This window comes from Rhinoraja longicauda, chromosome 23 (genome assembly GCF_053455715.1).
Source record: "Rhinoraja longicauda isolate Sanriku21f chromosome 23, sRhiLon1.1, whole genome shotgun sequence".
NCBI lineage: Eukaryota > Metazoa > Chordata > Chondrichthyes > Rajiformes > Arhynchobatidae > Rhinoraja > Rhinoraja longicauda.
In genome coordinates, this window is record NC_135975.1 from 14424611 (window position 1) to 14451422 (window position 26812).

A 26812-nucleotide genomic window follows, 5' to 3' on the forward strand; every position below is an offset into this window, starting at 1 on the left:
CCACGGAGCTGTACTTTTTCTTTATAATAAGTGACATTGAAATGACAGCAACATAAAACAGATGCTGGAAGATTGAAATAAAAGCAAAAGTGTCCCTGTTGAAAGAGAAATCTCTTAAAAGATTTTGATGAGAGATTAATGACTTGAAATGCCAACTCTGAACTCTGTTTCCCTTCAGATACTTCTTGACCAAATAAAATGCAAAACCAGTTAAAGTTGTGTCAACTTCTGATGACATCACCGATATTTTATATCACCTGGTTTTTCCAATTTGTTTACTAATCCAGGATGTTAAGTTACAAAATATATTTGGAAAATATTATTTTAAATTACTTAGTAATGAATCTAACTATTTCTCACAAATATACCTAAATCTACCCAATTATGTGTTATACAGATTCTACATAGGTGGAGTAAGTTTAATTTTTTTGATTATGTTAAATTAGTATTCCCATAAATCAAAGAAAAAGATAGATTAATTTTAATATCTAAACTTATTCATTTTAATGTGATTCTTTCTTTCAGGTGTTCCAGTTTAACTCATCTGAGAATTCGTTTCTGTGTGCACTTAACTGACAATGGGTTTGAATGGCTCGGAAGCTTGCTTACTATGACCAACATTGACCTGACAGGAACCAATGTACATGAACAGGTTAATAATAACTAAATGGATAGTATTTATCGATAAAAATTCCATGTGACATCAAGCCTAAAAATAGATTTTTTCTGAGCTCAAACGTCCTGTCATGAAAGAGCAGGACAGTGAAATTAGTTGGATAATTCTTTTGTAGAACCAACCTTTTGTGCTACATAATTTATGATTCTTTATCACATTTCCTGTGGTCCAAACCATCATAAGTTTGAGAGCAGTTAAGCACAGGCCAATTTGCATTGAGGAGCCTGAATTTGGCTGACTAATCCTAATGACTTCTTGGTATTGCCTTTTACATCTGTTAGCTTCTTTCTTCCACAGAAAACAGATCCTCAACTCAAAACTGTTCCCTCCCCAAAGACCAAAGCTCAAAGAGTCTAAATCCACAAATTCTATACAATTTTCTGTTGTGTTCCAAGAATAATGAAACAACTTTTACTTAAGGGAAATGTTATTGTATGGTACACATTCTTTTGCAATTTTGGGCACTACCTTTGATGATCGTCTCATAATAATTAACCAGTAGAACATGATTATTGTCTAACTATGCTTATTGCTGGTAAGCCTGCTGTTATTTGTTGAGTCAGTGGTAAGTCTTGTAATGGGCATGGTGGCCCACTGAATTCACATCTCTGCTATTAGATTTGGGACAAAGAGTTTACCCTAGCCTATCTGCCTCAGATTCCTTACAATATTTTTTGGATAATATATATTTATTTTTGATTTCCACATACAGAGATTAAAATTAGCTCAAACCTTTCTCCCGGCCTCATTCCCATTTCTCTTCCATTTTAAAGGTGGTAAGCCTCATCTTGGAGCATTGCATTCCAAACTAGTTGAGCCAAAATTGTTGTATGGAAAGAAAGACTGGATAAGATATGCATGCGTTTATTATGTGAATAATTACACTTTATTATGTACCAGCAGTTTTGATTTTTTTCAATGTTTTAGCCTATGCCAAGCACACCTATTGAGCAACAGGCTACGTGGCATTAACTTTAAGCACTCCACAGATATTACTTTTGGAAACTTTGTTTATCCTGTGGTATGACTGAGTTTTTTGAATTTTGCACTGTTGTGGCAGATTTCTCCTGAACAGTAAATCTGCTTCTACAATTATTCATTTCAGCCATAACAGGATATGAGACAGAATATGAATTACTTTCCATCAGCCCTCTGTTTAAATATAAAGCTGGAACTTAATTTGTATCATAAAACCACTTGAAAAATAAGTTAAACATAATACTATATTGAGATAACATTTAAATATTTCTGGTCAATATGTTGAGTTATGTTTTGCTGAAGTGACAAATTAAAAAAACAATGCATTTTCAATAAATGATTAAATCAGATTGCCAGCTTCAATATTCAAAGGTCATTAAAGTTCAATTTCAAAGCAACAATTAAATCTATATACTAAAACTCGTTTGTTCACTTGTTCCTGTTCTACAGCCAAAACGGTACACGAAAGCGCAACAATTTTAGGCCCACCTTACCGTCGTCCCGTGGTCCTATGGAAGAAGTTTAGTTGAAATCGGTGTTATATTTTTTAGGTTATTCCCATTTTAAAGTTTTAAAAAACACACATGTTGAGCCAAAATTGTTGTATGGAAAGAAAGACTGGATAAGATATGCATGCGTTTATTATGTGAATAATTACACTTTATTATGTACCAGGAGCCTGGGCCTGGATGTGACTGGGTAATCGCGAGCCTGAGGTGGACCAAGGGTAAAGGTGGCAGCAGCAGCAGCGGTGGTGAGGCCGGGTGTTGGTGGAGTTGGAGGCTGAGGCCTGGGCCTGCCCTCGGCTGCCCTGTCCCACATCCTCTCCCCGGCCAGCTCAGCGCCTTCCCCACACCGCCCAGAGTCCAGCAGCTCAGCAACAATGGGAGAGCCGCCGCCGTCTACCACTTAACGTCCCCATGCTGGGACGGGACAGGACTCTCCCCCTCACCCCCGCTCCCGGGTCGGGAGGCGGGTTGTTACGGCAACCGTGGGTTGCCTCCTGGAGGGTGGGAGGAGGGAGGGGGGGGAGGGGGAGGGATGAGGGAAGGTGGGGGAGGGTGGGGGTGGAGGAGGGGAGGGGGAGGAGGGGAGGAGGGGGCTGGAGGGAGGGAGATGGAAAGGGGTGGGGAGGAGTGGGGGAGGAGGGAGTGAGGGAGGAAAGGGTGCTGCACCAATGCAGGAGGAAACCCTAGGGGGAGGGGGCCGAGGGGGGAGGGAGAGGGGAGGGAGGGGATAGAGGAGAGAAGGGGAGGGAGTGGGGGAGGAGAGGATGCTGCACCAATGCAGGAGTGGTTTGGGCCCAACGGGTCCACTTGGTCTAATATTCTTTAAAAGTGATATAATAGAAGTTTATTTTATTGTACGAGATTTTGAAAATGTAATCACGAATGTAAGAAGTAAAGGGCTTGGAAACGCAATCATTCAATATATTCTTTTTTACATGGAACAAGACATGTGACTTCTATTGTGTACAATGTCCACCTTAAGATTAGGGTGCTTCGTAGGTGTTCGTACATGCTCATAATATCCCAGCTATGAGTATATAGTGAAATCCAAAACTTCATGCATGTCTAAGAGAAGGCAAAACTGCGTAGGAGGCCATATCAGAATGAGCTTTCTAGTCACTTTCTTAACTATCTGCAATACCTGCATAACTAGTTACTTTTGTTAACATGATCATGTGTATAATGATCACTGAAAGCTTTGGTACTTTGATATCTCTAAATCATTTCTCCAACCTCTTAGAATGTCTTCAAGTGTCCCAAAGGTGATAACCTTACAAAACAGCTCCCCATGGGAAGTCACTTCCACTAGGAGCAATGTCACAGGACTCACCTGGTAATACACACACCGTGAAGGGAGCAATTGGTGAAATTAGGAACATGAGGAGATTTCATATTGGAGGCTGCAGAACACACTAGATGCTAATTCTATGTCTGGAAGGCACTGATAAACAGGATATTTCTGGAAACGCAGCAAAGGATGTACAATCATAATGGCAAATATTCCAGCTTATCATTGTAGATGAGTGAATATCAAGCATGAATGAGACAGTTCCTTGTTCCAGACATCATTAACCTTTCTCTACTCAATCCTGAGATTTCCACCTGTTTTAAGAAAACAATTATCATCCCAGCACTAAAGTAAGGTAGCGTACCTATTGACGACTACATGGTGGCTCTGATATCCACCATCATGGATCTACCATCCCAACCAAACTCAGCTCCAAACTCCTGGACTTAAGAATCAGCACCCCCCCCCCCCCCCCCCCCCCCTCTCCTGTAAATGGATCCTGGACTTCCTAACCTAGAGACCACAATTAGTAAGAAGTGACAAAATACCCTCCAGGATAATTCTCAATACCAGTGCCCTGTAATGATGCATTTCAGTCCTTCCTATTTTCTCACAACTGTGTAGCCTAATTTGGCTCAAATTCCATTTACTGGTTGACGGATGAGATTACCGTAGTGGGCCAGATCTCAAACAATGTTCTTCCTCAATGTCCGCAAGACAAAGGAGCTAGCCAGTGACCTAAGGAAACCATCAATGATGGTGAAGTGAAAATGGTCAAGAGCTTCAAGCTCCTGAGCGTAAACATCACTAACAATTTGTCCTGGTCCAACCACATTAATGATAAGGCCAAGAAAACACACCATCACCATTACTTTCTCAATAAACTGAGGAAATTTGGCATATCTCTAACCACTCTTAACAATTTCTACAGATGCACCATAGAAAGCATCCAGGGTGCATCACAATTTCCACAACAGTTTCCAAATATTTGCCTCAAATGATGCAAGACAAAATATCTCGCCTGTAACCCTGTATTCCAAAGTTACATAAGTTTTTTACAACCATAAAAATAATATGTAACATTCAATTTGAACAAGTGAGCATGCATCACCCATATATCAGGTTTCTCCAGAGTGTACGGTCCATACACTGTACCCACATTGCCATGTGAGCTCTTCAGCATCATCCAGGTATCTTTCTGAATAGAAAGATTTTTTAATCCTTCAAGAATCAACATGTTTGCAATTATAAAAAACACATCAATGGGTCTGTGCTTATTTCCCGGTAGCATTCATGGTTCATTCATCTTATACCAAACTCTCCTATTCGTCCTTTGTCTTAACAAAAGTCCAAATGCAACTCAAAGATTCTTTATACAAATGCTGTCTTTGAATTCCTATTTCTTCTGTTTTCAGGGTTTGTCGGGTCTTTCTAACAATCATAAGATAAGGGAGCTCACAGTGGCAAACTGCTCAGGAGTCACTGACAATGGATTGCAGGTAAAAAAAATCTAAGATTCATTTCTATTGCCAGAAATGTATTATTATTTAACTTTAACCCAACTCTTATGCGAAAGTTCTCTCATTGTCTGAATTTGTATTGCAATCTGCTTTATTTGGAATTTATTATCTTAATGGTTGCTTATTTGTAAGATAATTTGAACCCAGTGGATTCCATTGAATTCTTTCAAATAGGACCATAACCTTCATTTTGATTGCTAGATAAAGTTAGAAAACCACGTTTAAAAGTAGCAGTTTTAACCAAAATTCTACAAGGCCTAAGTGCTTTGTTAATATTATTATTGTAGCTTCTTTGCTATTATTATTTTATACTTGCTCTTCTGAGTCCCTGGCAAGGAGATACATATAGATTTTTATTATGTGTAGATTTGCATCTGATAATGTTATTAAACTCATTTCTGAGTGGCCATTTTGTTTTCACGCAATGTGAAAATAATTGGGGTCAGCATAGCTTTTGTTTACTTTTTACTGTTTAGAAAAGTCCCACTCAAAAGCTCAGAAGAATGAAAAGTAGCCATAGGAATAAAATGAAATTCAAATAAAATTAAACGTCAACGCCTTGGAGCATTTGTTAGAGATCTTAGAACTTCTACGGCCATTTTACAAAAACGTTGCTTTTAATGATGATCTTTAGACATATACATATGATAACTTACAATAAACAAAGTTGTTTTGGATATTCCTCTTCTCTCAGTTAATGTCCATATAATTCAGAGTTGCTGAATAGAATAGATACTATTATTATCAGTGAAATATTTACTATTCATATTTTTAATGAGCATTTGACGGCACTGGGCCTACATTCACTACTGTCTCACTAGAGTTTAGAAGGATGAGGAGGGACCTAATTGAAACTTACCGAATAGTGAAAGGCCTGGATAGAGTGTGGGTGTGGAGAGGATATTTCCACTGGTGGGAGAGTCTAGGACCAGAAGCTATAGCCTTAGAATAAAAAGAAGTACTTTTAGAAAGGAGATGAGGAGGATTTTCTTTAGTCAGAAGGTGGTGAATCTGTAGAATTAATTGCCACAAAAGGCTGTGGAGGCCAAGACAATTGATATTTTTAAGGATATTTATATTGATAGGTTCTTGATTAGTAAAGGTGTCAAGGGTTATGGGGAGAAGGCAGGAAAATGGGGTTAAGAGGGAAAGATAGACCAGCCATGATTGAATAGACTTGATGGGCCGAATGACCTAATTCTGCTCCGACAAATTATGAGCTTACGAACAACACGTTGATGGTAAAGTCCAATTTAAATTCTGCTAGCAGGAAAGGAGGGGTATATTCTCCAGTCTGAAATAAGTTATTAGCTCCAATTTGTACTTGGCATTCACTGGCTATTGTGAATTGTATGTGGAAGGGGTTAAAATATCAAATTCCAACTACATAACATGAATTTAACCACATTCCTAGCCATTTAAACTTTTACTAATCTAAATAAAGCCAACAATGAGGGAAAATTCCCTTAACATTCAGGGTGAATGTTCTGCTGTTAATTGCCCAGCAGTGGATCTAAAATGCAAGATACGAGGAAAGGTACAAAATATTTGTTCTTTCCAGAATAATTTGAAAGCTATCAGAATCGGAAATGCTTCTTCACAGGTTCTCAAGCTGTTTTTAGGCCTGCACAACAAGCTCGGCTTCCACCAGCAACTCTAATTTCACTAAAACCCTCAATACTCAAATACCTTCAATGCCTTCTTTCTAGTTCGTGGAAGTTAACAACAGGTCACTGATGCTGACATTAAAATCACTGAACATGAACATAAGACCCGAGTTAAAAGCTCTTTTGCCCATAAAATTGGCTGGATAGTGCTGAATATTTAAATACTACATGTAGGAAAATTATGTTTCGTGGGCTGGAATGCATTAAGGACAGTTTCCAAATCCAGAACTGCCTTTACAGAAATTCAGACCCCAACCTCTGTCAGGAATTGCTGTCATTTGGAGCAGTTAACAATCAAAATTAAGTAATACTGTTCCAAAACATGTCTACTGTTGATGCTGTTAAAATGACTCAAGCACCCTTTTCAGTTTTTAACTTACTGGCTTGCCTTTAGATCCTACATACCCACTCTTGGGTTGGCACAGTAGCACAGCGGTAGAAATGCTGCCTTACAGCACCAGAGACGCGGGTTTGATCCTGACTTCGGGTGCTGTCAGTACAGAGTTTGCACGTTCTCCCTGTGACCGCGTGGGTTTTCTCTGGGTTCTTTGGTTTCTTCCCACACTCCAAAGACCTAAAGATTTGAAGGTTAATTGCCTTTGGTAAATTTGGAAAATTGTCCATAGTGTGTAGGAAAGTGTTAGCGTATGGGTGATTGCTGCTCGATGCAGACTCTGTGGGCTGAAGGGCCTGTTTCTGCACTGTATCTCTAAAGTCCAATGTCTACAATCTAAAGTCTTAGGCATCATGGTACTGACCTTACACTTACCTGACTTCTTTTTATGATCGAATCATGTCCCTGCAAGGTCTTCATCATTTGATCCAACAAACTTCCAATCCCCCTTCTGATCCTTGACACTCGATTTATCTCTTGGCCTTTTCCTGCCATAACTCCCTTGACTCAGACACACTTTTCCATTGTATATTCTATGCTGACTCAATGTGAAAATCAAAGCCTGCCCTATGTATGATTGAATCAATAACATCTGGAATCTTGACCCTTCGGCACTGCTGAGTTTCTGATCAATGGCCTTCTGGCTAAAACAGTAATTGTAAAATAATGCAGGAACTGATAATTAAAACATTAGAGAACCAACTGAGATTCAGCCATCTAACTCTAAACTGAAGATGAAGATCTCAGTTCTAGCACATACCAGACAGCACTGACCCTGACTTCCTAATGGTTCTAAGACCTGGACAACCTACAGAGGACATTGTAAGGTACTGAAACAATAGTACCAATGCCGTCACTACATAATCGTCTATATTTCATGGATGATTAAGTGTTACAATATAATTACCTCCCCCGTAATGAGGCCCTAGTTATATTTTGTTGGCTACACTGAGGAAGCACACGCCCACCACCAGAGTTCTGAAATAGAAATATAAGAGATAAATAGATTGTCAAGGATCAGAAGGGGGATTGGAAGTTTGTTGGATTAAATGATTAAAACCTTGCAGGGGGGACATGATTCGATCATAAAAAAGAAGTCAGGTAAGTGGACCAGTAAGGGCAGTACCATTATTTGGATTGCAGCTTTTCAGTTTTTTCTGTGTAATTACTTGAATTATAAATTATAAAAACTGTAAAACATCAACTGCACTAGAGCTAATTATAATGTATATTATCAATATCTACCCAGAATGCTAACTTTAATTTAGTTTCCTATTAATAGCACAGCAGTATAATGGAAACTATAGGGAAAAAATCTAGAGTATTACCACATTCATTTTCGCATATTTTGCTTTTTTATCAAGAAATCTGTATTTGCGCACATTCATTTCCAAATCTAGTAGTATGAAGGAAGATAGTATAAATGTTGGCAGAGCTAATAGGAGAAGGAAGATGACTAATTTTCCCATGTTTTATATTGGCTGGGTTTTAGCTGACTAATTAGACTAACATGGAAAGTATTTTTGTTTATTGCACCAATGTTATTTCATTGAAAGAGCATTGCACTATGTCCTCTTCTCCTTCCCCAAACTCGGCTTTTTAAAATCGTTTTTCAAATATTTATAATTTCTCATTAATAATTAATGAGTATAATTAATTAATAATTAATAATTAATGAGGGCGGCACGGTAGCGCAGCGGTAGAGTTGCTGCTTTACAGCGAATGCAGCGCCGGAGACTCAGCTTCGATCCTGACTACGGGTGCTGTACTGTAAGGAGTTTGTACGTTCTCCCCGTGACCTGCGTGGGTTTTCTCCGAGATCTTCGGTTTCCTCCTACACTCCAAAGACGTACAGGTATGTAGGTTAATTGACTGGGTAAATGTAAAAATTGTCCCTAGTGTGTGTAGGATAGTGTTAGTGTGCGGGGATCACTGGGCAGTGCGGACTTGGTGGGCCGAAAAGGCCTGTTTCCGCGCTGTATCTGAAATATGAAATATGTACAGTACATTACTTACAGCACAGTATAAAATCAGCCCAATATGTAATGATACATCTATCCCCCAGATGTATCTAGGGGGATAGAGGAACTGAAAGAAATTTGTGTTAGGCGAGAAATAGTATTGGGTAGACGGATGGGACTGAAGGTTGATAAATGCCCAGGGCCTGATGGTCTGCATCCCAGGGAGGAGGCTTTAGAAATAGTGGACACATTGGTGATCATTTTCCAATGTTCAATAGATTCAGGATCAGTTCCTGTGGATTGGAGGATAGCTAATGTTATCCCGCTTTTCAAGAAAGGAGCGAGAGAGAAAACGGGGAATTATAGACCAGTTCGCCTGACATTGGTGGTGGGGAAGATGCTGGAGTCAATTATTAAAGAGGTAATAACGGTGCATTTGGATAGCAGTAAAAGGATAAGTCCAACTCAGCATGGATTTATGAAAGGGAAATCATGCTTGACAAATCTTCTGGAATCTTTTGAGGATGTGACAAGTAAAATGGATGAAGGGGAGCCAGTGGATGTAGTGTATCTAGACTTTCAGAAAGCCTTTGATAAGGTCCCACAAGGGAGATTGGTGAGCAAAATTAGAGCACATGGTATTGGGGGTAAAGTGTTGTCAAGGATAAAGAATTGGTTGGCAGACAGGAAGCAAAGAGTAGGAGTAAACAGGTCCTTTTCAGAATGGCAGGCGAGTGGAGTGCCGCAAGGCTCAGTGTTGGGGCCGCAACTATTTACCATATATATTAATGATTTGGATGAAGGGAATTAGAAGTAACACTAGCAAGTTTGGAGATGACACAAAGCTGGGTGGTAGTGTAAACTGCGAAGAGGATGTTAGGAGGTTGCAGGGTGACCTGGACAGGTTGAGTGGGTGGGCAGATGCATGGCAGATGCAGTATAATGTAGATAAATGTGAGGTTATCCACTTTGGCGGCAAAAACAAGGAGGCAGATTATTATCTCAATGGTGTCAGGTTAGGTAAGGGGGAAGTGCAGCGAGACCTGGGTGTCCTTGTACACCAGTTACTGAAAGTTGGCGTGCAGGTACAGCAGGCAGTGAAGAAAGCTAATGGCATGTTGGCCTTCATAACGAGAGGATTTCAGTATAGGAGTAAAGCAGTTGTATAGCGCCTTGGTAAGACCACCTATGTTTTCCATAGAGCCCACTCACTTTCGCAGCTTTTTGGATCACTCATCCCTGCCCACCCAACTGTCCCCTGGCTTACACTGAAATATTTCACTCATTTCAGCCACACTTAGACCTTTGTAATTTCCCAGAAGATGTTATGGTAACAAGTTTCCCCTTTTTCTGTGTTTTTAAATAACAAAATCTTGTGCAAATTTCCAGATGCATTGAGAGAACATTCAGGAAGATTGGGGAATAGTTAAGGGGTTGTCGATGTTCTCACCTATTTCCTTTATTTCTCTAATATCCAAAATATCTTTGGAATTCATGACTCTATGGTAGTATTATCTTGTTTTGCAATACATGAAGTTACTCAGCCGCTGGTCATTGAACATCACAGGAACACAACACATAGGAGGTCTCTGGTGTTTCTAGTTTCACATGTCTGATTTCATTTCATATTGTGAAATATCAGAGTTCTGATATAAACATCTGCGATTAAACTGTGCACTTTAGTAAACATACATGGATATTTCAAAATCTGTAACAGGAACTAAGATGATCTCAAAACGCCAATATTTCCAGTTATTTTCAAAGCCTTGAATGTATTATAGTGAAGACAGAATGAATAATTAAAAATAATGCAATCATATGAATTCAATTTGCAGGACAGATCCACATTTCCAATTCAAAATGAATAGTAAACATAACATAACATAACATAACATAACAACACTTTATTGTCACTCGGCACAACACCGAGCGAAATTTCAGCAGTCACACAAAATACAGCAAAAAGAAAAGAACACAGGACACCCGACCCCAACACAAACATCCATCACAGTGACTCCAAACACCCCCTCACTGTGATGGAGGCAACAAAACTTCCCCTCTCTTCCCCCCCGCACCCACGGACAGGCAGCTCGACCCCTACCGAGGCAAACGACACGCACAGCCCCCGCAAGGGGATGGAAGGCCCCCCGGCCGAGCCGCCCCGGGCACCGAAACGTCCCGCGGCCACACCGGGCGATGTTAAGTCCAACGGCCGAGCCGCACCGGGCACTGAAACGTCCCGCGGCCGAACAGCGCTGACGATGTTAAGTCCAGCGGCCAAGCCGCACCGGGCACTGAAACGTCCCGCGGCCACACCGGGCGATGTTAAGTCCAGCGGCCAAGCCGCACCGGGCATTGAAACGTCCCGCGGCCGAGCCGCACCGGGCACTGAAACGTCCCGCGGCCACACCGGGCACTGAAACGTCCCGCGGCCACACCGGGCGATGTTAAGTCCAGCGGCCGAGCCGCACCGGGCACTGAAACGTCCCGCGGCCGAGCTGCGCCGGCAATGTTAAGGCCCGCAGCCGAGCCGCACCGGGCACTGAAACGTCCCGCAGCCGAGCTGCGCCGGCAATGTTAAGGCCCGCAGCCGAGCCGCACCGGGCACTGAAACGTCCCGCAGCCGAGCTGCGCCGGCAATGTTAAGGCCCGCAGCCGAGCCGCACCGGGCACTGAAACGTCCCGCAGCCGAGCTGCGCCGGCAATGTTAAGGCCCGCAGCCGAGCCGCGCCCCGGGGAAGAGACCTAATAAAATAAAGGTTTCCCCCCGCCCCACCCCCCCACCCCACCCCACACCCCCACCCCACACCCCCACCACACATACACAGCCAAAAACAGAAACAAAAACCATCCCAACACCGACACAAACAAAAAAAAAGAAAAAAAGACAACAGACTGCCAGAGAGCCGCAGCCGTTAGGCGCAGCCAACTCCTCCCTATTTCCATATAAATGATCAAAGATTAGTGTTTTGCAGTATGCAATAGAAGATGATATTTTCCAGACCTTGAGGTTTCCTTGCGGAACCACAGGACAGCTGAATGTAATCCTGTTATGTGGGATGTTTAAGAATTAAATTAAAATGATGAGCCGAATTTCAAATCCTCAAAATAGATGAGCTAGGAAAGTATAACAGATGAAATTACAAAGAAAATCTGTAAATGAGATCAAGGTCATTTCAAAACCCCAGAATATTTTGGTTATTTAAATGTTACAATAAGATTGTGGGCTTTCATTTTAATCTGTCTGTTTAGTAATTATATTTAGCATGGTTTCACAGACTTTTGGAACAGAGCTAAATTCATGTCTGCAGGCTAGGAGGAGCAGGATTGCTGCTTGCAACAACAGGCATCTTAGTAAATTGTTAACCTCATGATCCGACTGCTCCCCCACCCCCACATTCCATTATAAATTGCAGTCACATCTACCCTTCTGCACCATTGATTGCTAGCAGACTCCAAATTACCACCAGATTCCAACTGATCAGTATTCCGCCCCACAACTGTCACCCTTGCACTGTTCTTCAATCCCATAGCTGGCTTTAATTGAACTTTTGGAAACTACAATTTTAATAAATATTTGCAATATTGTGTACATTCTGAATATCCTACTTCCGAAAGTTCTTTGAAGCATGGAATAGGATTTGGAGAGAAACAGATTAAGATTGAGTTGAGGAGACATGGATATGGATCTTTTTCTTGGAGAAAAAAGGGCGGCACGGTAGCGCAGCGGTAGAGTTGCTGCTTTACAGCGAATGCAGCGCCGGAGACTCAGGTTCCATCCTGACTACGGGTGCTGCACTGTAAGGAGTTTGTACGTTCTCCCCGTGACCTGCGTGAGTTTTCTCCGAGATCTTCGGTATCCTCCCACACTCCAAAGACGTGCAGGTATGTAGGTTAATTGGCTGGGTAAATGTAAAAATTGTCCTTAGTGGGTGTAGGATAGTGTTAATGTACGGGGATCGCTGGGCGGCATGGACTTGGTGGGCCGAAAAGGCCTGTTTCCGGCTGTATATATATGATATTGTAGGGACATAGGGATTGGCCAGGTAATAGAACCCTCGGATTGGGTTACGGTCACGGGGTGAGGAAGCGCGGGGTATTTAAATGCTTGGCGCCAAATGTTAGATTAGAGATTAGATTAGTGAGTGAAGTTAGTGTTCGTCCAGAAAGAAGTCTGTTGCGTTTGTCACGGGTTTTATACCAATAAAGTATTTGGATAATACCACTCGTCTGGACTCACTACATTGGCGACCCCGAACGTAGGAAGAAAGCAGCAGCATGTCGCAGGTGGGAGCGAGCGCGGGCGAAATTCATCTACCGCCGTTCTGGGCCCATCAGCCACACCTGTGGTTTGTGCAGGCAGAATCACAGTTCCATCTTAAAAAGGTGGAGGAAGACCAGGAGAAGTACCACCACCTGGTGAGCTGTCTGCAGGCGGAGGTGGCTGCGCGGGTCAGCCGATACCTGACCAGTCCACCCCAAACGGACCAGTACGTGGGGCTCAAGAAGCTCCTGCTGCGGACCTTCGGCTGGGCCCAAAGCCAGCGGGCTCTGAAGCTCCTCCATTTGCCAGACCTGGGGCAGCGGCTGCCGTCGGAGCTGATGTCCGAGATGCTGGCTTTGGCGGGCGACCATCAGCCGTGCATGATATTCGAAGCGGCCTTTCGGGAGAAGCTACCTGGGGACGTCAGGTTGGTGTTGGCAGACGTCCCTTTTGATGATCCGGTAGCTTTCGCCGAGAAGGCCGACACGCTCGTGAGGGAACGCAACGCCCGAGACGGCTCCGTTAACCGGGTCTCGAGGCCCAGCGGCAGTCGGGGGTGCGGCCAAGAGAGCGACGCATCGGCCGCTATTGCGCAGCCGGCCCGCCAAGAGAGGGCGGCGGCGCCTGTTCATTGGCAGCGGGCTCGACCAACAGAGCCGGATAGGCGTGGCTGGTGCTCTTTCCATCGGCGGTGGGGCAGCGAGGCACGAAGCTGTGGATCCCCGTGTTCGTTTCCGGGAAACGCCTGGGCCGATCGACTGTAGAGGCAGTCTCGGTTGGCCGTAACCACCGCCTCTACGCTACGGATCAGAGTACCGGGATCGTTTTCCTAGTGGATACGGGAGCGGTCGTAAGTATTGTGCCCCCCTATGACTGTGAAGTTCGAGTGGGGGAAAAGGGCCCGCCCCTAATTGCAGTGAATGGTAGCACCATCCGTACATACGGTAAAAGGACCATGTCCCTGTCCTTCGAGTCCAGGACTTACCGTTGGGAATTCATCGTTGCGGATGTGGGCCAGGCCATATTGGGGGCAGATTTCCTATGGGCGTTTTCCTTGGTCGCAGACGTCCGAGGTAGGGGCCTACAACCCTCGGCTGATGTACGGCCTCGGGGTACTGGGCCAGAGGCTTCTACAAGCGCCGCCCCACCCAGCCTAGTTATCCAGTCCATTACCACGGCTCCCGGTCAGTTCGATGCGGTCCTGGCCGACTTCCCGCAGCTCCTCGTCCAGCGTTTTGATTCACCTTCGGAGAAGCACGGGGTCGTCCATTTCATTCCAACCGAAGGGCCGCCGGTTTTTGCCCGGGCACGGCGCCTCCCACCCGACAAGCTGGCCAGGGCGCGAGAGGAGTTCCTAAACTTGGAGAGGTTGGGAATTATTCGGCCTTCGAGTAGTCCGTGGGCCTCCCCCTTGCACATGGTTTCCAAAGCATCTGGGGGGTGGAGACCATGTGGTGACTTCCGTCGACTCAACACGGCAACACGGCCGGACCGCTATCCGATTCCACACATTCAGGACTTTTCAGCTAGCCTGGAGGGGGCGACAATATTTTCAAAAATTGATTTGGTGCGGGGATACCATCAGATCCCGGTCCACCCGCCGGACATTCCGAAAACAGCGACCATCACCCCGTTCGGACTGTTTGAGTGGTTGCGTATGCCTTTCGGCCTTAAAAATGCAGCTCAGGCATTCCAGCGTCTGATGGACCGGGTGGGTCGAGGGTTGCCGTTTGTCTTTATTTATCTAGACGATATTTTGATTGCCAGCCGTTCGGTCCAGGAGCACTTGGTCCACCTCCGCACGGTGTTCCAGAGGCTGCAAGACCATGGCCTGATTCTCCATCCGGACAAGTGCCAATTTGGCCTGTCCGCGGTGGATTTTTTGGGTCACCGGGTTACTCCGGCCGGTGCCACTCCTTTACCAGCTAAGGTGGACGCGGTCCGCTCTTTCCCCCGCCCGACTACCATCAAGGGCTTGCAGGAATTCGTGGGCATGGTCAATTTCTATCATCGGTTCGTGCCTGCAGCAGCTCGGGTTATGCGCCCCCTTTTTCAATGTCTCGCAGGTAACCCCGCGGAGTTGGTATGGTCCGTAGCTGCGGAGACGGCTTTTGTTGCGGTCAAACAGGCTCTCGCCAACGCCACCATGCTGGTGCACCCGCGCTCCTCCGCCCCCACAGCTCTGACGGTGGATGCCTCAGACGTGGCGGTGGGTGGGGTTTTGGAGCAGCAGGTCGACGGTAATTGGCAGCCTCTGGCGTTTTTCAGCAGGCAGCTCACTCGAGCGGAGCTCAAGTACAGTGCGTTCGATAGAGAGCTCCTGGCCCTTTATTTAGCAGTCCGCCACTTCCGTTATTTTTTAGAAGGCCGTTCTTTCGTGGCCTACACGGATCACAAACCTTTGACATTCGCTTTTGCTAAGGTTTCTGATCCGTGGTCGGCTCGCCAGCAGCGGCACCTAACCCTCATTTCGGAGTTTACGACCGATGTCCGTCATATTGCGGGTAGGCTGAATGCCGTTGCTGATGCCCTGTCCCGGCCGGCCATTCCCTCCGTAGCCGTGGTTGGTAAACATGTGGATTTCCAGGAGCTAGCGGAGGCTCAGCGCCTGGAAGGAACTGCCGCGGTGTACGCCTCCACAACCTCGGGACTGCGTTTAGAGCAGGTGGCGTGTGGCCCCACAGGTATCAAGTTGTGGTGCGACGTTACTCTCCCACGCCCTCGCCCGGTGGTGCCTGCCGCTCTGCGGCGTAAGGTTTTTGAGGCCATTCATGGCCTGGCACATCCGTCCATCAGGGCGACTTCAGCCATGGTGGCTGACCGGTTTGTCTGGCATGGCCTGCGAAAGCAGGTGGCAGCCTGGGCACGCGCCTGCATTCCGTGCCAGACCTCCAAAGTCCATCGTCATGTCCAGCCCCCACACCAGAGATTCGAGGTTCCCCCCGCCCGTTTTTTCCACATCCATGTGGATTTGGTGGGTCCATTGCCCTATTCTAGGGGTTACACTCATCTACTGACGGTGGTTGATCAGTTCACTCGTTGGCCGGAGGCGCTCCCGTTGTCGGACACCTCGGCGGCTTCCTGTGCACGGGCCCTGGCGTTGCATTGGGTGGCTCGTTTCGGGGTCCCGGCTATCATCACTACAGATTGGGGAGCTCAGTTCACCTCGTCTCTCTGGGCCGCGCTGGCGCAGCTGTATGGTGCTCGATTACAGCAGACCACCGCCTATCATCCCCAAGCCAACGGGATGGTTGAGCGTTTCCATCGGCAGCTGAAGGCGTCCCTCTGTGCTCGCCTGACTGGCTACGATTGGGCTGACCAACTGCCTTGGGTCCTCCTCGGCATCCGTACGGCCCCGCGGGCTGAGCTGGGCACATCTTCGGCCGAGCTCGTCTACGGTTCGCCCCTGCGGGTGCCGGGCGACATTCTCCCTTCCACTCCCGCCTTGCCGCCATCCGTCACGTCAGTCTTGGGCTCCCTCCGGGAACGGGTGGGTTCTCTGGCTCCAGTCCCCACCTCTAGTCACGGAAGCACAGCAGTTCACGTTCCTTCGGAATTGCGGAGCTGTGATTTCGTGTTGCTTCGGAAAGATTGCCACCGCCCCCCTCTCCAGCCGGTTTACCAGGGCCCGTTCCAGGTGCTCAAAAGAGGGACTGTAACCTTCACCTTGCAGGTAGGAACTCGTCAGGAGCTGGTTTCAGTGTCCCGTCTCAAGCCGGCCCATTTAGACCAGGACCTCCCCGTGTCGGTGGCTCAGCCGCCGCGCCGGGGCCGGCCTGTGGCTGCTCGACTGGTCCCGTCAGCGGCGCCCAGTTTACCACCTCTTGGGCCTCCGCCGCCTATGGTTGGTCCCGGGCTGCCGTTGTTCATCAAGTGCCCCCCGTCACCTGCACCCTCCGCTCCAGTGGACCCCCCATCGCCTCCAGCGGCGGCGTCCACCCCGCCTCCTGTCACGCTGGGGGTATCGGTTTCCCCCATCCGTACACGTTCTGGGCGGGAGGTTCGGCCGCCCGTGAGGTATGGTTTCGAGGGTTCTGGGGGGGGTCATGTAGGGACATAGGGATTGGCCAGGTAATAGAACCCTCGGATTGGGTTACGGTCACGGGGTGAGGAAGCGCGGGGTATTTAAATGCTTGGCGCCAAACGTTAGATTAGAGATTAGATTAGTGAGTGAAGTTAGTGTTCGTCCAGAAAGAAGTCTGTTGCGTTTGTCACGGGTTTTATACCAATAAAGTATTTGGATAATACCACTCGTCTGGACTCACTACAATATGATGATATGATATGAAAAAGAATAAGCTGTGTAGACAGTGAATGTATCTGAATTTGAAAGCAATACAATAACAATCTAAAAGGAATACAAGAGACTGCAGATTCCGGATTCAGTTTGCTGCAACTTTATGTTTGTTGCAGTGATCTCAACAATTTATTTCAATCATAAACATGTTAACAGATCTTTGACTGTGGTGAAATAGAATTTACAGACTTAAAATAGATAAATTTCAAATTTGAACAAAGTCAGCAAGAATAAAATCCAAAGGAATGATTATATAGTGCAGATATCAACAATAGCAATTGATACTGTATTCATTAACATTCAAATAAATTCAATACAATGCTGTAGAATGACTGTGAGGTCAGATAACTAGGAAGGACAGGTTTCCCTGAAGGTCCTGCAGATTCTAAACAGCGTGGCTCCTTAAGTTTCATTCCATGGAGCATAGAACAGTACAGCACTGGAACAGGCCCCTCGGCCCACAATGTCTATGACGAACATGATGCCAAAACTAACTCTTTTCTGCCTGTACATAATCCATATCTCTCCATTCCCTGCATATACATAAGCCTATCCAAATGTCTCTTAAATGCTACATTTGTATCTGCCTCAACCATCACCCCAGGCAGCATGTTCCAGGCACTTACCAGTGATCATATTTAATTAAGCAGACAGAGATGAATGGTTGACATGGGAAATAGATTATGATTGCAGATGGTTATGCAAGAGGCTTTACTGGGTTGCATGTTCGCCTAGGAGAAAGCACAAACCTTGTATTCTTTCATCTCTGGTCTCCAAATCTGAGGATTTACCTGATGTCCCAACTTTCTGGGCTTCTTCAGAGGCTGATTGAGAGTCATCCAGATTATGATGGGGCTTCAGTTACACAGAGGCCAGATTCAATGGTTCAATTGTGTATTTATTGTCATGTGTTCCAGGTACAATGAAATACATGTTTTGCATACTGATCAGCAAGATTGTCCCCGTACATAAGCATAACCACCCCAGTTAGTACAGTATGCACAGAGCAGGCCACTGAGTCCATATGCAAGAAGCGGCATATTTGGTGCCATTTTACAGTCCCAGACGCAGCTGGCCACAAAGGCCCACAGCAGCTGCCTCCTCCTCCGTTACGGTTATTCCACGAACCGCCGTCCCTCTCCACACCTGGCCCTCTTCAGCCCTCGTCCCTTGGGGAATGGGGTGCTTCCAGCAGCCGACCTCAAGGGCGCAGAAGGTAACCCCCCCCCACTCTCTTTCCAAATAGATACAAGTGGTCTTTAACAAAAACGTTATTTATTCTACTTAATTAACCAAATGTAAATTCCTCAGCTGCCATGCTGAGATTTGAACTGAATTTGTTCAGGCCTTTTGTTTACATAAGCACTCTGTACTTATCATGCCTCTGGTTTTAACAACATATTTGTTATTTGTTCAAATAGTGACTGGAACATAGATCAAGTTCAAGGAATTGAAAACATAATTTGTCATATTTGTGTTCAAGAAATTCTACCATAAGATGGCAGAGCTGGAATACTTGGATGTCTCCCATTGCCTCTCAGTGTCTGATAAAAGTATAAAGACACTGGCTTTCCACTGCAGAAGGCTCATTTCATTAAACATCGCTGGATGTCCAAAGGTACACTTTGAATTTTGAAGTACTAGAATTTTTTATGCCATTTCTTTTTTCCCCACTTGCTTTTCTTACTTGTCCTTCTTAAGTACAACAGCTGTTTCCAAGAGGGTTACATAATTAGCCTTATCCCATATCATCATCAGTGCTATTCTTGGTCTGCCCAAATTTGTTATTCTAATATCCAGTGAGGCATTTGGAGCAGCTAGCAGCTAGTCAGTGTGTAGCTTAAATGCAACTCGTAATACATTTTGTTTCAGCCTAACCTGAACCAAATTCATCCTGTCATGTGGTATGCTAAAGAAAAGATAGACTGTCAAAACACACAGCCTTACATCATTAATAATATATAACATAACAGTATAACAGAGCTTTATTTGTCGTTCGGTACCGAAGTACCGAACGAAACTACATAGCAGTCATAGAAAAGAAAAAAAAGAACACAAGACACATAACCCCAACACAAACGTCCATCACAGTGACTCCAAACACCCCCTCACTGTGATGGAGGCAACAAAACTTCCACTCTCTTCCCCACGCCCACGGACAGACAGCTCGTCCCCGACCGACCCGCACAGTCCCCGCACCGGGCGCCGAAACGTCTCGCGGCCGAACCGGGCGATGAAAGGCCCGCGACCAAGCCTTGCGCAGCTAAGTCCCGTGGCCGAGCCGCACCGGGCGATGTTAAGTCCCGTGGTCGAGCCGCACCGGGCGATGTCAAGTCCGCAGCCGAGCCGCACCAGCGATGAAAAGCCCCGCAGCCGAGCTGCACCGGGCGATGTTAAGCCCCGCAGCCGAGCTGCACCGGGCACTGTTAAGTCCAGCGGCCAAGCCGCACCGGGATGTAAAGTCCAGCGGCCAAGCCGCACCGGGATGTAAAGTCCAGCGGCCAAGCCGCACCGGGATGTAAAGTCCAGCGGCCAAGCCGCACCGGGATGTAAAGTCCAGCGGCCAAGCCGCACCGGGATGTAAAGTCCAGCGGCCAAGCCGCACCGGGATGTAAAGTCCAGCGGCCAAGCCGCACCGGGATGTAAAGTCCAGCGGCCAAGCCGCACCGGGATGTAAAGTCCAGCGGCTGAGCCGCACCGGGCGATGTTAGGCCCCGCAGCCGAGCCGCACCCCGCGCCGTGAGGAAGAGAAAAGTTCCCCCCCCCCCCCCCACACCCACCCACACCACCACCCCCTCCCACACATACACAACCAAAAAAAAATATATATAAAAACCATCCCAACACCGACACACAACAAAAAAAGGGAAAAAAATGACGGACAGACTGCTAGTCAGCCGCTGCCGTTAGGCGCCGCCACGTAATCTAGCTACTTACAAGTTTGAAGTATATTAAGTGCAAGATAAATAACAAAATAGTTGAATGGTCAATGAAGCTATTAATTTCTCTTCAACTATAAAGCAAAAACATGCTATGATCTAATTCATACATTTGAACCAGGTAATTGGTAAATCTGATCTGCTAACAAGATCATGGTGCAACCAGATTTCAATAATATGCTGCTAAGGATATAATTTGAACAGGCAGAACAATTATTTTCTCCCCTAGACAGATTAGGTGCTCTCAGATCAAATCGGTTCTTATGGGTAACCATTATTTTTCAATCTAAATTGAAGGACGTGCAGGTAGGAACAGTAGCCAAAATGGAAAATGCAATACAGTTAAATGTTTTTTTGGTATATTACACTTTAATTGCAACATCCGGTAGTGAGACCATATCTATACACATTATTCAATATGCTATCTCACCAGGGTTCTATATAATTGTTTCAAGTAGTTTCTACCCTTGTGCTCGAATCCTCTGGCGCTAAAGAACAACTGTCTGTTGGATCTGCATGTAATCTTTCAGTGTAATGTAGTCAAAGACACCAAGATCCTTTTGAATACCCACATCTTTCAATCTCATGCCAAGTGAAAAATAAACACCTGGCATTTTTATTTTTTCTACTGAAATGAATGAGCTCATCTTTTTCCACATTATGTTCCACCTTCCATGCCCTTGTTGAATCAGTCTCCATTCATCCTCTTCAGAACCCACATTGACTGTTAACCAATCCACAATAACTCTGGTATTTTATCTAAATAATACTATGTGTTCTAATTTTGTTGATAATCTCTTTTGTGACTCCCTGTGCATGCTGACTGCCCGGACCCAATTTTATTTTCATAATAGTGTTATCACATAATAATAGATTTCAGCAAAGCACCCTTGCTAATGCTTGACTAACAAATCCAAGGTTTATTTCACTATTTTTCTTAAATAGTTTACATTTGCTAACTTCCAATCTGACCGAATGAATATTTCCTACAGCTTTTCTTTGGGTTTTTTTCAAATTGATAATAGTTTCAGTGAGATCTGTCTGAAAATGTCAAAGTGTACTGGTTTATAGAGGGAAGGGACAACTATGTCTTGGATTTCTCTGTTCCTCCTTCAGTGTTGTTGTTTCACAGAATGTGTGGCAGAAATTACATTTTATTAGATATCCTAGTAATCAAAATGCCATTGATACTTAAAATCCCCCCCGGACAAAATAACCCACATCCTTCATGCACTCAGCAGGCCAGACAACGTCTTTTGAGGGAGAAAACATTGGTTGAATATTTGAGCCTGCAAATGTGGGGGGTGGTCAGATCAGATGTTAAAACATTAAAAATCTGAAATTGGACATAAACCAGGCTCCATCTCATCCATTGTGTAAGAAGGAACTGCAGATGCTGGTTTAAACTGAAGATGGACACAAAAAGCTGGAATAACTCAGAGAGGAGATGCAAGGGTTACTTGAATTTGAGAAATCAATATTCATACCATTGGGTTGTAAACTGCCCAAGCTAAGCATGAGATGCTGTTCCTCCAATTTGCATTTGGCCTCACTCTGATAATGGAGGAAGCCCAGGACAGAAAGGTCAGTGTGAGAATTGGTAAGGGGAATTAAAGTATAAGAAAATAACTGCAGATGCTGGTACAAATCGATTTATTCACAAAATGCTGGAGTAACTCAGCAGGTCAGGCAGCATCTCGGGAGAGAAGGAATGGGTGACGTTTCGGGTCGAGACCCTTCCTCAGTCTGAAGAAGGGTCTCGACCCGAAACGTCACCCATTCCTTCTCTCCCGAGATGCTGCCTGACCTGCTGAGTTACTCCAGCATTTTGTGAATAAAGGGGAATTAAAGTGTTTGGCAACAGGGAGCTCAGGTAGGTCCAGGCGGACTGAGCAAAGGTGTTCAGCAAAACGATCACCCAGTCTACGTTTGGTCTCGCCAACGTATAAGAGTCCACACCTTGAACAACGTATCCAGTAGATGAGGTTGGGGGAGATGCAAGCAAACCTCTGCCTAATCTGAAAGGACTGTCCAGGGACCTTGACAGTCTGCAGTGGGTTTTTTTGTAGTCAAAAAGGTGTTGTTCATGTTCATATCAATCGTCATCCTATAAGCCGCTTAAGCTATTCAAGGGCCTGACTGCCTAATTAATGTTTTATTTTTTAGACTTTAGAAATATTATTGTAATATTAAAAATTCTAAACATTTAAAAATCTAGTTTTTAACTTTTTAAATGTGCCAGCGTATACCAACACAAAAAGTGCACGGGGATCCCGAGCCTTGGCTGGGTGGATTTGCAGAAGATGTTTCTTCATGTGGGAGCAAGTAGAACTAGAGGTCACACATTTAAGACACAGACTATGTATTTTTTACTCTCATCGGGTTATGAATCTTTGGAACTAACTTCCTCAATGGATGCTGAAAGCAGAGTCTGAATATTTATAAGGGAGAGGTAGATATATATCCAAAACATCAACGTGCACCTTTTGCTACACAGGTGCCATTTAACCCACTGCATTCTTCTAACATTTTGGTTTGTGGTAGATATATCCTTGATAAGCTAGCAGGAGAAGATAGATGGAATGTAAACTTGAGGTTACAGTGACTTTAGCCATAGATTTATTAAATAGTGGAGCAAGCTTGAGGGACCAAGTGGCCGACTCCTGCTCTTAATTTCCACGTTTGGATGATTTACAGTGGATGATGAGTTTTCAAGGCTTTGAGAAAGCCAATAAATGAAGGGAAGGGAAGTCAGTCAAAATGGTAAGTGCTTTTATGCCACAGTTTGTGGACTGGAGCGATCCAGACTGTTGACAGCCCCAAGATTCTCTGCCAAGATAAAATGACCTAAATAAAGATTCTAGCATTGGAACCCTCTCCCTATCCTCGAGTTTCATATATGGATATGCAATGTAGGGGATCAGTGATAGTGCAACAGATCCTCAGTACTACTCAGAAAGTATTACTCAGAAGTATTAGCCTTCCACCATTATGGTAAATGTTTTAATAAAATGCAGTATTTACAAAATGAGATTTTATATTTTGTGTTGTATTTATTGATTCATCAGATTACTGACTTAAGTATACAATATCTGGCTGGAGTTTGCCATTATATTTATTTCCTGGACATCTCAGGTTGTGTCAGGCTTACTGATTCAACATTTACGTTCCTACGGAAAGGCTGCAAAAAGCTACGTGTCCTCAAGATGCTATACTGCACAAAGATCACAAAGTAAGTATAATATTTCCAAGTATGCTCATTCCATTGTTTTCCTGAGCTTATGCAGAGAACAAAATCAGAGTAAACAGAAAATATATAATTTGCCTTTCTGAAGATAGAATCAATATGAGTTTAACCAACTTCCCAATCTGAGAAAGGCCAATGCCAACATCAAAGATTTAAGAAGGCAAATGCTATGTTTATCTTCATTGTAAGAGAATTTGAATACAAGAGTTTGGCTGTACTGCTGCAGTTATATGGGATTTTGGTAAAATAGATTTTTGTCTCTATCTCTGAGAAAGGAAGTTCTTACCATGGTGGAAGTGCGACAATGATTTTCTGCACTGATTTCTGGAATGGCAACACTAATGTATGGGAAGACAGGTTTGGGTTAGGCCTACATTTATTTTAATCTCAAAGAAGATTTTAATCTCATGAAAATACAGTTATATGCTGTAATTTCTTTTTAAGCAATAGATTGGGGTTGAGTGTGTAGGAAAGAACTGCAGATGCTGGTTTAAATTGAAGGTAGACACAAAATGATGGAGTAACTCAGCGGGACAGGCAGAATCTCTGGAGAGAAGGAATGGGTGACATTTCGGGTCGAGACTGAAGAAGGGTCTCAACCCGAAATGTCACCCATTCCTTCTCTCCAGAGATGCTGCCTGCCCCGCTGAGTTACTCCAGGATTTTGTGTCTACCTTAGATTGGGGTTGAGGATGATTCCATTCAATGGGTGTTCTGAGTGGCTGATACGAACCAAAAAAGCTCTTACAACATGCATCCACTCATTTGCACTATTAAACAGGTCAAGTCAAAGCCTTACAGCGAATGCAACGCCTGAGACTCAGGTTCGATCCTGACTAAGGGTGCCGTCTGTACGGAGTTTGTACGTTCTCCCCGTGACCTGCGTGGGTTTTCTCCGAGATCTTCGGTTTCCTCCCACACTCCAAAGACGTACAGGTTTGTAGGTTAATTGGCTGGGCAAATGTAAAAATTGTCCCTAGTGGGTGTAGGATAGTGTTAATGTGCGGGGATCGCTGGGCGGCGCGGACCCGGTGGGCTGAAGGGCCTGTTTCTGCTCTGTATCTCTAAAAAAATCTAAAAGCAATTGGAGCTTGGGTTCACATATGGAAATAATGTTTGCGTACATCACTCATTGTGTATGTGTATACAAGTTGCCGTTGACTTAACCTGCAGAGAATGGGCCTTGCATTTGTAAAAAAAATAGATCTTCTACAAATCTCTGTTCCATTGCACAACACTGCCTCTCCTCCCCAACAATAAAAATCCTTGGTGGATCACTTTTCATACCTTGGGAGATATGGCCCAGTGAAGATAGATATAAGTAACGAGATTCACCAACTCAGCCTTTAATCATCTGAAGAAGAGTGTTTGATGATCAAGTCTTCATACCCAGTCGCTGTCCCTGTCACCTGAACTCCAACTGGCAAGCTTGTATAGCGGAATTGCAAAAAGAGAAATCTGTTGCAGGGTCATTGCAGGTTCCATAAACTGGAATTCTCTTTCTGCACTTCTACCACAGAAGCTGGGCCAGTTGGACTTAAGGCACAGTTGGACTTAAGGCACAGGTGCGGAGATCATCAAACAGTCTTATATCAACTAGATATAAATGTAAGGATAGCATAATTTCTGCACAAGCCAATGAAGTAGCATCTTATAGAAAAGAATAAATAAATGGAACATTTAGGATGTTGCACCAATTGACGTTAGGAATTATCATTTGGGTACATAGAAAAATGATCTTTACCATATGTGCTATGACTTCCAAATTTCAAGACCCAGCTGTTGAAGTCTTCACAATACTTTTAAAGTGATAAGCTGATGAAGGCACAGCCATGCAATGAAAGTTCCAGTACTTGAGTGCCAAACATCTGGTCATTAAAAAAAGCTAAATTGACGATACCTATGTGAAGTATTGAGATGTAACACTACTCTCGCAACGCAAGCTTTAGGATACTTTTTATAGTATGTACATGTCTTTTCTCCCACTTCACAATCATGAGACATTATTTTGCTAGTCTTTTTGATATTGCATTAGTCATTAATTTCTGTGAAACAAATTCAAAACCAGGCAAGAATTGTGCTGGAGGGGCTTTATATAAAAATAATCGACAGCTTCAAATCAGCTTCTGTGTGTGTAAATCACAGCACAAAATGACTTGCAATGTGGCTTAAGCCCAACAATCCTAATTAAAATTTTGATGCAAGAAATTATGTTTTTATTGGAGGAAAAATAGTGGTAATTGGCAAAGGAAAGAGAAAGGCAAATGTAGTTCTCCTCTTCATTTGTGTTCACTATATTAGATGATGTAAGCTTTAAATTCAAAACTCATCAATAAGCACAAATGTTTTTGTCCCAACATTGAAACAAGCAGAATGAAGACCCCCCCCCGGGGAAAACGCGCTGCACTGCATGAAACATATGCTCCAGTAGATAAAATTCTCTTTAACCCTCCACCCTTTAATTTCCACTTTCCACTTTTCATTGGAGAATTTGTTAAACACATCTAATAAATGTTTTCTTTCACGAATTTAGGCAAACTATCAAAGCAGCAATAAATGTTCAGCACGTGGAATATAATGATGACAATCCTCCTATGTGGTTCGGATATGATGATAAAGGAAACTACCTTGCCGCCAAAAAGGAGGAAGAGGAAAAAAAGTAAAGATGTAATCATCAAATTTTTATGAATGCTAGAATTCCATACATATTGTCTGTACAGAATCTTTATCTTTACCTATTCACACTGTCAAAAAAATTAAACTTCAAATTGTAAAGTCTAAGGTAGCACTGTAGAACTTGTTGTTGAGGAAAATCTTCACTAATTTGAAGAAAATAAAATTTATCTTAGATTGTTTACATACACTGACTTTAATCAGAGTTGTGTTAATAATCAAGATGTGTCTAAGATATAATCCTGGTATATCAGGGTTCACAGTTTACAGTTTGGGGCTGTTTTATTCAATTATTGCTGACAAACATTTTTTAAGATGACCATCCTATTCTTTAAGATAAACATCCTATTCTGCACAGTCTGACGAGGACTTCTGCCGGATTTCCCATGTTTTAAAAAA

At 44.2% G+C, this 26812-nt stretch overlaps 1 protein-coding gene across 1 annotated transcript in view; it reads left to right on the forward strand.

Annotated features, from left to right (window-relative positions):
- fbxl13 (F-box and leucine-rich repeat protein 13) overlaps nucleotides 1–26534 on the forward strand; it is a 145650-nt gene extending 119116 nt beyond the window's left edge. The window contains exons 18-22 of the mRNA XM_078419710.1: nucleotides 526–652; nucleotides 4867–4950; nucleotides 19038–19172; nucleotides 23562–23725; nucleotides 26274–26534. Coding sequence (XP_078275836.1) covers nucleotides 526–652; nucleotides 4867–4950; nucleotides 19038–19172; nucleotides 23562–23725; nucleotides 26274–26403 — 640 coding nt within the window. The 3' untranslated portion in view covers nucleotides 26404–26534. The remainder of the gene's footprint in view (nucleotides 1–525; nucleotides 653–4866; nucleotides 4951–19037; nucleotides 19173–23561; nucleotides 23726–26273) is intronic.
- Nucleotides 26535–26812: the final 278 nt, after the last annotated feature.